The following is a 10,784-nucleotide window of genomic DNA, read 5'->3' as shown; positions in this document are numbered from 1 at the left end:
TCTGGAGAAAGTACGACCGGAAGTATTTGCAGCCGCGCGGAAATTGAACCGGAACTTTACCTATTGGCAAAACCAGTATCATTTGAGGCACTGCAGTCACAAGTTGTACAAAAACAGCATTTTAAGTATTTGTAAGGTAAGAAGTGTCTGCTAGCTGCATATTTTCTTCTTTAACGTTGGATAATTTACCAGTCACGAGCTTACAAGCTCTTTTAAGGACAGGACATACGAGTGTTTTGCTAAAAGCCTCAGCTAACGGTAATTCAACCCTCCTTAAAGTTTTCTGAAGTTACTTTAAGTTACTCAGCAAACCAACCGACAACTAATTTAGCAACTAATGCTTGTTGTTGACAAGCCAAAGCGTAATGCTGTCAACATCAACACCAAATATACCAGTAAACTGCGAGAGGAAGCCGGTTTTTATTTGTTAGTTAGCCTGCTGAGAAAACTTTTCTGAATTCACATTTAACGTTAGTAAAACGGCTGAGATAAACGTTTACATTTTGAAATTGTGCAGTTATCTGTTTGTTGGAAACAAACAGCGTTGCATATGCAGCAAATAACAATGATACATTATAAGGTGCTTTTAACCCTTAGAAACCTGAGCAGATGGGTTCAAAAACATTACAAGCAAAGAGCAATGAAAGAAAAAAAATTAGCAAGAAATGGGTACGAATTACAAAATTAAAATAAGTAAAACAATGAAACGAAAAATAATGTTAGACAGGATCTTCTGCGATTAACGCACTTATGTAAGATTAATCGCATTGTGATTAATGTGTTGACGCTGACCGCTCTTAGTAAAATCATTAGCGGTTGATCATCTTATTTTATTGCAATATTCTGCTGGAAAACCTTTGGTTCTGGCATTCATGTGGATGCTTCTCGAGTCCCACCCACCCAAACACTAATGCAGATCATGCAGCCCTCATCATGCCTACAGCAGGCCCTGATGGCACAGGATAAAAGTAAGCACACTTAAAAGAAAAGTGAAAAAATAGAAAAAAAGTGCTGAAATTAAAAATGTGTGTGTGTCTGTAAGATCCCCCATGAGCTGACGCCTAGGGTCCAAGACAACATAACCTTACAATACAACAGAAACAAGTAATACAAATTAATAGTAATAATAGTAATTAATAATACTAATAAAATAAGTGAAAGAAAATAAAAATAAAATAAATAAAAACACTACTACCACTACTACTACCACTAATAATAATAATTATGATGATAATAATAATAAAATAAGATAAATAAATAAAAAGTAATAATAATGGTAATACAAAAATACAACTGCATTGAAAATAGTAATGTATATAATATATACACAGTATATGTATGTATTCATTTTTTCTGTTGCATAATTTTAAACATATAAATTGAATATTTATATATATAATTTAAAATCATTTTTCCTTATTTTTTTGATAATATCCTAATCGCCGACCCCCCTAAAAAAACAAAACTGTTACTTCTAATTTTTACTCATTTCTTGCAATTTGTTGGACATTGCTTGCCAAATTGCTCACTTCCTTTTTGAAAGTTATCCAACCAATTAGCTTAGATTTCCAAGGGTTAAATAGCTTGTGAAAGGTGTCTCAACAAAGCACAAGATAAATGATTTTGATCCAGATTTCAAAGCGTTACGCAGATTTCTGAACAGTAGGAAACTGTCTTACTATATAGCATTACAACACTGTGTGTGTATCATTATACTGTTATCGTGGGCAGCATATTGTTCAGTCGTAGCACATATCGCATCATAGAGTTAACGGTAGATGTTGTTGTTGTTGTTGTTGCCAGCAGATGAACTGAGGACAGTGTCACAACAGCGTCCTGCATGTGCACTCAATATGGCGCGCGCTAAAGATAAAACTCAAGGTTGCAAGAGCGTCAAAAGAGCGTCTGAAAAGAAGGTAAAGCTTTCCAGCAAACCCGGGGGATGCGGACTTTCTGCTCGGAAGCACGTAGACGGTCGAGTGAACATTGGAGTGGCACGTGAAAGTTGGCGTCAACTGAAAAAAGCCAAGGGTTGGAAATCTGATGCAGAGATGGCTCTGAATCTGCTGGACGTGTGAGTTAACCTTCAACAAGTTCATGATCATAGAATAGCTTTAAAAATGTTTGTCACTCTCAAATGTATTCAAATTGGTCTAGAGTTTGAGCAGGAATGTGGAATCATTGACTGTAATCATGATTCTGTTTTTATTTTCCCAGCGTTAGCACGACCTGCTGCTTATTTTCTCACTGGTCCGGTAAAGCAAGTGGTTTCAGCGTTGTGTAAAAGATGGATTTGAGGAGATAGATCTTGTGAATCTCTGTAGCGACAAGTGGCTGCCTCCCAAATTGTTTGGGAGGACTGTGTTTGTCTGTTCCTTCCTCTACATTGACCATTCTACATTGTGTGCAAAGTAAAAATTGAGTTACAGCCCTTTTAAATCTGAAGATTAATGATAAATCACAGCAAATAGAAATTGAACTGCATTGTTCTGCCATCTGGTTAATCCAGTGCTCATACTGTTATACAATATAAAACATAAAGTTGCAGGCTATCGTTATCTGTCTCAGTAAAACCCAGCGTACCCCATACACCATAGCAATAAATATGCACTTGACTGCTTTAAAATATTCCTCTGTGTGTTAGCCACAAAACACTTAAGCATGGCGCAGTGCTCTTTACAGTACAAGAGAATCAATATGACAAATGTTGGTTCTTTGTATGTGAGCTTTAAACCTAATAACTGCATATTTTTACAGTTTAAGTATTTTAAAAGCAACTTCCTTGTAGAGACTTCAGACAGCAGTTTCAGAGATCAAATGTCTGTTTGAAGGGACGCTAAGGATGTGCAGTTAAGTGTAAATGTGCATCAAGCACATTAAAGGAATACTTCACCCCTTAAAGGAGCATTTGTAAATCTACTGACTCACCTCATGATACACGGAGTTTGTGAAGAAAATGATTTGATTGTTTTGTCAGGTGAGGAGTTGGAGTTGTCGCCATTAGATTTGTTTTCACACACACACACCCATGTATACACCCTCCATGAACACAATTAAACGCATCCATCCATATTCATACACCTAAGCACAACTCGTGTGTATACACATCGAATACTACACACATGCCGATTTACATAATGTACCTACATGCAGATATACATGCAGGAGTGCATGAATGACCAAACTTCAAAATACTTAAATAATTTTCTTTAAAAACAATAAGGATAAAAGTTTAAAAAAATATGCAGACACATATACATATACCCACATACAAACATACTCATACATATTTAAATATTTACACACATACATGTATATATACATACACACACCTACACCAACATACACACCCACAAATACATACAAACATCTACAACTGGAAATTATAAAAAACACAAAAAACTGTAAGGAAAATAAAAAGGTTTCTAACCAAGATAGTCAACCACTGATGCCAGTCTCCTTTTAAAAACAGGGAGTTTTAGTCGTAGTTGAGCTGTCATGCACGCCATCATACAAACTTGTCTGACTTTTTGCAACCATTGAGCAGTGGCGGGAAGGTTAGGTTTCACCCAATTGATGGTAATTGTTTTTCTTGCAGTTTTAAAGTGTTTTCATGTAAAGAGATGTATCAGTCTTGCTTTGCTTTGGGGTGTATTTCCACAAATTGCAGAGTACAAAATGAAAAAAAAGCTTCAATTTAGAGTTATAGACATCATCGCTGAACACCAACTAAATCTTGCAATTCTGTGTGTGTGTGTGTGTTTGTCTGTGCGTATGCGTGAAGAATGAAGAGGTCGTCCTCCACTTCAGCCTTCCCTGGCACCAGTGATAAAGACATTAAATACTCCCAATCTGTAGTAAGAGACGATATTGTTCAATTATCAGTGCAGCTCCTCCATGCGCTTGTGTTTGTGCGTTTGCCATCTTGTGTTTTTGTGTGTCCACAGCTGCAGACACTGATCGAGCAGGAGGTTCAAACTTTAGTGAAAAGGAGGGAAAACAAGCTGCAGGGTTTAATCGGTACTATTCAACAGCTGGACCGCGAGGTCGACTATGAAAGCTCCATGCAAAAACTGGAGGTCGGTGGATATAGTGGAGCACATTTTCAACTAATTCTGCATGAACTACATTTTTAGCGTAATTGCACATCTGACATATTCACCTTTCATTTTCTCTCCTTTTGTTTTGATCCTTTCACGTTCCCCGGACCCTTTTTAATTTGACAGCTGCTGTTAAATCTTTTAAGCATCTATTCTCCTGCTGTCTTACTACTTACATTGTTCATTGTTCTTTCTCAGTTTTTTTACCCATTAGATTTAATCCTTTTGAATTGTACACAGATTTTTACTATCGTCATCACACTCACCTTTTTTAATCGATGTTTTTGTTATACTGCTAAAGTGCTATCACTTTGAACCCAACGAACAAAACATGAATCTATTGTGCGTATGTTTCACAGCTGAATTGGTGATTTAAATCCCAAAAATCTTTACAGAATGTTTTTCTCTTCCTCAGACTCAAATTAACACGATAACCAAGAGAGCAGAAGCAGCTATTGCCCAAATCACAAAGACACACAGAAAGGTTTGACTCATACGGTTGCAATTTTTGGGAACACGCTGGGACACACAACAAGATTCTTGATATAACAATAACATTTTTGTCCGGTTTGTGTGGTTACTTAAAGTAGAAAATGTAATGGTAGAAACTCTTAATAATGATGTTCAGTTTGAGATGAAACTGCCACATGTAATCTGAACAGAAATGTTTGCCTTTCAGCCATCAGACGTTTCCAAGATCAGCAGGTATGTAGAGCCAGGTTCAGTCGCATTAGACCTCATCAAGGTCCTGAGGTGAATTTGTACTTTGGATTAATTTGGATTCTGACACGATTTGATTTGATGTCCAACTCTGCAGGGAAGACTCTGAGGATGAAACCACCGAGACCGTGTCTCAGGGTAAGAGCTCAGTGAGCGTGTGCATGCTATTGAATATTTGCATTTGTGGGTTGCGTAAGTGTTTATTTTCTGAAAGTTTATTTTTCAGTTGACAAAAAGAGCATGGACAGGAGCAGAGACCTCTTCAGAATGATGGTAAAGATGCAGCTATTATCTTGGAATAATGGGTTAAATACAGATGTGTTAATTGTGAAAAGGTCTCCTTGTTTGACCCGTTGAAACCTGGATCGACATCACTTTAATATTGCTGCATCCAGATGCCTTATAAGTTTTCCAACCTTTGAATCCTCAGAAAATTGGCTTGCTTTCTTTTGAAAAAATGGGGGGGAAAGTCAGTGAGCAACTTAGCAAGAAATGACACACAAATTGCAAGAAATTAATAGATTTGGGAAATTATTTTTCAAAATGCTCGGGGGGAAAAAAGAAAGAAAAATGTCTATATTTTTAAGTTGGTCTATCCTTTCCTGTCCAGGAAACCACAAAAAAGTCACTTAAGAAGATGCATGCTGATAATGAGGGTAAGATGGTTCTGTACTGAGTGGGAATGTTTTAATAGCTCAACTTTAAACCATCTTATTGTATGTAGCTCCTGGTGACATCCTTTCACTATGCAGTGAGGAAAACTGACGCAATAAGCTGTTATAATGACCCAAATTAAATAATGTAAGTAAGTGAGTACATGAATTAATAACCACATTGTTTTAATTTTTTTTTTTTACTCTTCCCTTTCCCTTCCCCTGTTACTTGTCATTGCACATAATCCGTGTTAAGTTTTGAAGGCTGCCGTAGCAGATTTAAGTCAGGAGACTCCGCCTGCGGTACAAAGCCATCATGGCTCTGTTGGCTATGAGGTGAGATGCTTCATTATTTGATATATCTTCTTCAAAACATGCCACACATAAAGATGTAATGTGTAACTAATGACACACTACCCAAGTAAGTGAAAGAATTATTTCGATTTCTGAAGTGTGTCATGTGGTAAAATACAGGGAATCAACAAGTTTATAAAGAAAGAGCCAGAAGACGAGCAGGAACAAATGGACATTGTTGAGGAGTCCAAGCAGCATGAGGAACCAAAGGCTGCAAAGGTGAAAGCAGAATGTCTCTCACCTTGCAAAAGCAAAACAGTAACACCCATGCACACAGACTCAGAGCAGGTAATACGGTCGCTCTCGCTAACCCACAGTCGTAATACAATTGAGTTTTTGCTACTTGCATTAACCTCCACTGACTCTCTGCTTTTCTGACCCTAAGCAACGGCCCCTGTATCCTCCTCTCCCTGCCCACACCTTCCCCTCCACCCTGAACATGGAAGCGGCCTCATACAACATCCCCCAGAAACTACAAGTACGTCTGGCTCTCATCAGGAAACCTGCCAGCCTCTCTGTGCAGTGGAAGGTAGAGGAGGAAGACCCCTCTGCACCGCCCATGGATAGTTACAGGTGAGAGGCAGCAGAGGGCTGTGTGTGTTCACATTGACAGCGTGTGTTGTTGCAGTGCTGTTATCACTATTGTATGTCCACAATTAAAAAGCAAATACTTCAATTATTTATGAAGTTGTACAAGCTACTGCAATGTCAACAACACAGTCCTGCAGATATTTCACTGTAAAATGCCTTGTGTCAAAAACGGAGGGGATTCTGTACACAGGAATCTTGTTTGAGTGCTTTTATTTTGAAACTAAAACAGGAAAGGTTGAATAAAACAGACATTTTTATTTTGTCATTTCTGTGACAGATGGCATTAAGTCAATATAATTATCAAAAGACCATTTTTACTGTCAATTTAGCGCCGCACACTGATACCCCCAGACACCGTATACCCCGGTGAAATTCGAGGACGATATAAAGGTATGAAAAAATACAAGTAGATAAAGCCCAAGCCTACTTAACACTCACACTGAGTCGGGTTGATGTCAAGATTGACACACTTCTGTATGAGGAATATTCTGCTTATGTCAACGTATGACCACCAGATGGAAGCAGAGTGCAGTCAGTTAGTGGTCTCCACTACAGCTCTCTTTGCCCTTCTATTCTTTTTTTTTTTTTTAGCTGCTTAATTTTTACGCATTCTTGTTTTCTCTCTCTCTGTCCCGGTTGCAGCATATTCGTTTGTATGGAGAAGCAAAAGGGCAGCGGCGTCTTTCGAGACTGGACCACCCTCGGTGAGGTAGAGGCCAAACCTCTGCCCATGTGCGTGATGGTCAGCAAGTACAAGCCCGGGCACAAGATGTGTGTCGCTGTGATAGGAAAAGACAAGTTTGGCCGATATGGACCCTACAGTGAAGTTGAAACCAAATCCATACCGGACTAGTTGGGAGCAGGATAAGGGGTCAAAGGACAGATGATAGATGAGGATTCATCAAGTGGGATTTACCAAGTTTTCTCATGAAGTAACAATTCCTGGTGCTTTGAGGTTGATACATCGGGACTGTGTGGTTGTTTTTGGATGTCCCCTTGTGTATGTTTACAATGTATTTCTGTCAGGTTACTTGGCTGAAGCAGCGCCTGTTTAAGAAGTCTGCAGTGCGCAATAACCAGGATAAGGTGTATATATGCAACAGTGTCCCAGAGTCCTCTGGGCATTATTTCTATATCATTACCGATATTGTGATATGAGACTTGATCGCGTCTTATATAGCCATGTTTAAGGCAATTCTTTCTTTTGGTTGTCTGCCACTAATGCAGACGGCTACTAATCCATAAAGAAACAGACAACCATTAGTTGTCACATTAATATGACAAAGTCAGAGTTCACGCAGTGTTAGTAATCTATAACAAAATGATAATTTTTTAAATTAGATAATAAAGTTGACAATGTTTTTATGTATGTTTTTCATTCAATTTTTGTACAACACTAGTTTCCACAAATGCCTCCACCATTTCCTAAAATGCTAGATTGCTCATCAGCTAGTTCATAAGTCTATGCACCATAGCAATTGTGTTTTTGCGGAAATCAAGTCTTCTTTTGCTGCTTCAAAACAGTGGCCTACACAGCAAGTTGCGCTGTGCAGCCAGCAATAACTACTGTTTTAGAACAACAAAAAGTTGATTCCAGCAAAAACTGTAATGTTAACTGTTAGCAAAATAACCACAATTTGGTAATTTCTACAGAATTCATTCTCTGTATGCATGTATCTGTGTTTTACAAAGGATTTAAACTGAGCTGCCTCATATAACAATATCAATCAATTTACATCCTTTCAGGGCTAGTAGTATGCAGCTGGGTTTTTTTTCTTTTCCCATTGTTATCAGATCGGTGCTTGGCATTACTCAATATGCAAGTTCAGGTATTGGAAATGGTAATCTTGAAGGCAGAATGGTTTTGGAACGCCTCTTGTTTAAAACTCAAACATTGGATGTCACAGCTTCACAAAATTTGAGATTCCTGCTTCTCTTTTTTTTATACAATGAATCAAATACTTGGTTCGTATTATTTACTCTGCTGCTGGTCAGACGGAAGCCGTGTATACAACCAACCTAAAAGATTTCATTGAGCATGCTAATTGTGTCTTTGCACCACACACCACATTGTGGCAGCTGTGGCTCAGAGGTAGAGTGGTCGTCCTCTGATTGGATCATGTCCTCATGTCGAAGTATCCTTGGGCAAGATACTGAACCCCAATTTGCTCCCGATGCCGCATCATCGGAGTGTGCATGTGTATGAATGCTTACTACCTATAGGTGGCATCTTGTACGGTAGCCTCTGCCACTGCTGTGTGGTTTGAGTAGTCGAAAAGACTAGAAAAGTCTTCGCTATACAAGTATAGTCCATTTACTATTAAAGAGAATTTTCGACAACATTTGAGATGATTAAAAGTCTGGTGACAATATCTGTCTGTAGGTGAATTCCAGCTGACTTTAACAACCAGTGAAAGCTATGTTGATAGCAGTGTGTACACTACAAGCACATCATTTGTGGCGTTTTAGTTTGCTATCACACACTAAACAACTGACACTGGACATGTGCAGTGTATTAATTTGCACTGTACCATTGATCAGCCCACAAGCAGCTGACAGAGGGAGGTGTTGGCTCTCTGTTTTGGATCTGGCTTTCATGTAGCTGGTTTCTTTCAGGTAATGCCGTCGCCTTTCCTCTCTGATGACACCCTCACCCTACTCTTTAATTTCTTTACAAAAAAATCAGTGCTTTTTGTTTTTCACAAGTACACAGTAAGCTCTGGTTGTGCTCTGACTTGCTGCGCCAGATGTTTCCTTTTCCTGCTTGATCGAGTTCTGCTTTCTTGCCAGCTGGCAGCTGTCGACAATCTCCTCACTCTCCCGCTCTGCCTCGAGGTCTCACATTCAGTACGTGTAAGTGAAGACGACAGGACACAATGCCTATCAGTCACAACAGAGGCTTGGCACAGTCACTCAAAATTTGGAAGATGCATGAGCCTACATACAGACCTGGCTGGACCTTAAAGGGCCAGTTCACCCAAATCATACATAGTGCTATTCAGCCTTTTATCTGCCAGTTCTTCTCCAAACTGAACCTCTAAACAATGGCAAATAGTGTTCAGTCAGCGTATGAATCCATGACAGAAGTTGGAGTTAATGGTCCAGTGTGTAAGATTTAGGGGGATTTAGTTGTATCTAATGGTGAGGATTGCAGTTTGCAATCAGTTGAAACTTATCCTGGTTAGCGTTCCTTAAATGTTTATTGCTCAGGAGGTTTTTAGTGGGAGCTGAATTATCCACAGACATCTGCTCCTTTAAAACAAATGGAAAACAGTTTCATGTTATAGATCAGTGTTTTTCTGACACTGCTTGGCATGGCGGAGATGGATGCTAACCTAGCATTTCCTAATCAATACTCACCTTTATTGTCTGATAATTTAAAAACTAGACATTCAGGAGGTCTTTACAGCAGCTAAATTATCCACAGAAATAACAGTAAAAACGCTGATCTTAGCAGTTTCATGTTGTTTTGGGGTTTTTTTTAAACACTGCACGTTATGGAGGTGCTGCTAACTACAGTGGCAGCCCCTCCATGGTGTGTGAAAACTGCCAGTATATCTGCCTAAATCCTACACACTGACCTTTAATGTTGTGAGCTGATACTTTGAGATAAAGTTTTTTTTTAGATAGATTTACTGCTCATTTTGTGCATTTTTTAATTTTCATGTGCATACATTTTTTTGGTCAAATTTTCTTTACTTTTCAGATGTATTTAATCTTTTTATGGATGCATTTGAATCTTTTTCTCCCTATAAAGGCAGGTTGGTCCTCCATACTTTTGGAGCGCGTCCATTGAATGTCTGGCTTACCATGTGTCGAGGTGTCTAAACTATTGGCACAAATGGAGCTTTGATGGCTGCAAACCTGCCTGCAACCCTAAACTGAATGAGCAGGTATTGTAAAATACACAATAAAACCTCTGAGGAATACAGGGAAGAGACTATAAGCCTCTTTTTTTAAACACAGGTTCGAGTGAGATCCAGTTTAGAAGATTCGGAGATTCCATAGGAGGCGAGCATCCCAGCTTGAACCAGTAACAGGACCTCTGAAACAACCCGATGAACTATCTCCTTTCTGGTAGGACCGTACCAGTCACCTTGATTTGTACCAACTTAAACAGACATACGTAATGTGTGCAGACAGAGTTTAAGTCTTGACATCTGTATCAAAAAGCAAGTTCAGCTTAGTGTTACTCACTTAGGGTCGCCTGCTTTCACTGATCCAGAAAACAAAGCCTGCTATCAACTTATCAACTCAAATTATTCACTCCTGCGGCTCATGTAGACTTTCAACATTTTATCAGACCAAATGGATCAATTTCTTGTAGTGAAAAGATTTATTTTGTGGTGACTGTGATGCTGATTTA

At 38.8% G+C, this 10,784-nt stretch overlaps 1 protein-coding gene across 2 annotated transcripts; it reads left to right on the top strand.

The window, feature by feature from the left end:
* The first annotated feature begins 1 nt into the window (after nt 1).
* atf7ip2 (activating transcription factor 7 interacting protein 2) lies at nt 2-7,787 on the top strand. 2 transcript variants are annotated; one of them, XM_042504150.2, is made up of 13 exons: nt 2-136; nt 1,807-2,074; nt 3,785-3,857; nt 3,948-4,079; nt 4,516-4,584; nt 4,780-4,805; nt 4,918-4,958; nt 5,047-5,093; nt 5,431-5,476; nt 5,730-5,809; nt 5,948-6,115; nt 6,213-6,400; nt 7,061-7,787. In XM_042504150.2, exons 2-13 carry the CDS (start codon nt 1,854-1,856, stop codon nt 7,269-7,271), a joined length of 1,302 nt encoding a protein of 433 aa, XP_042360084.2. In that variant the 5' UTR covers nt 2-136; nt 1,807-1,853; the 3' UTR covers nt 7,272-7,787. The 2 variants fall into 2 exon arrangements, with proteins under 2 accessions (XP_042360084.2, XP_042360081.2); XM_042504147.2 differs by having other exon boundaries at nt 5,035-5,093.
* Nucleotides 7,788-10,784: the final 2,997 nt, after the last annotated feature.

This window comes from Plectropomus leopardus, chromosome 18 (assembly GCF_026936395.1).
Source record: "Plectropomus leopardus strain MGB_pleo_1.0 chromosome 18, ASM2693639v1, whole genome shotgun sequence".
NCBI lineage: Eukaryota > Metazoa > Chordata > Actinopteri > Perciformes > Serranidae > Plectropomus > Plectropomus leopardus.
The sequence above is the reverse complement of the archived record's forward strand: the minus strand, read 5'-3'. Positions and strand labels throughout refer to the sequence as shown.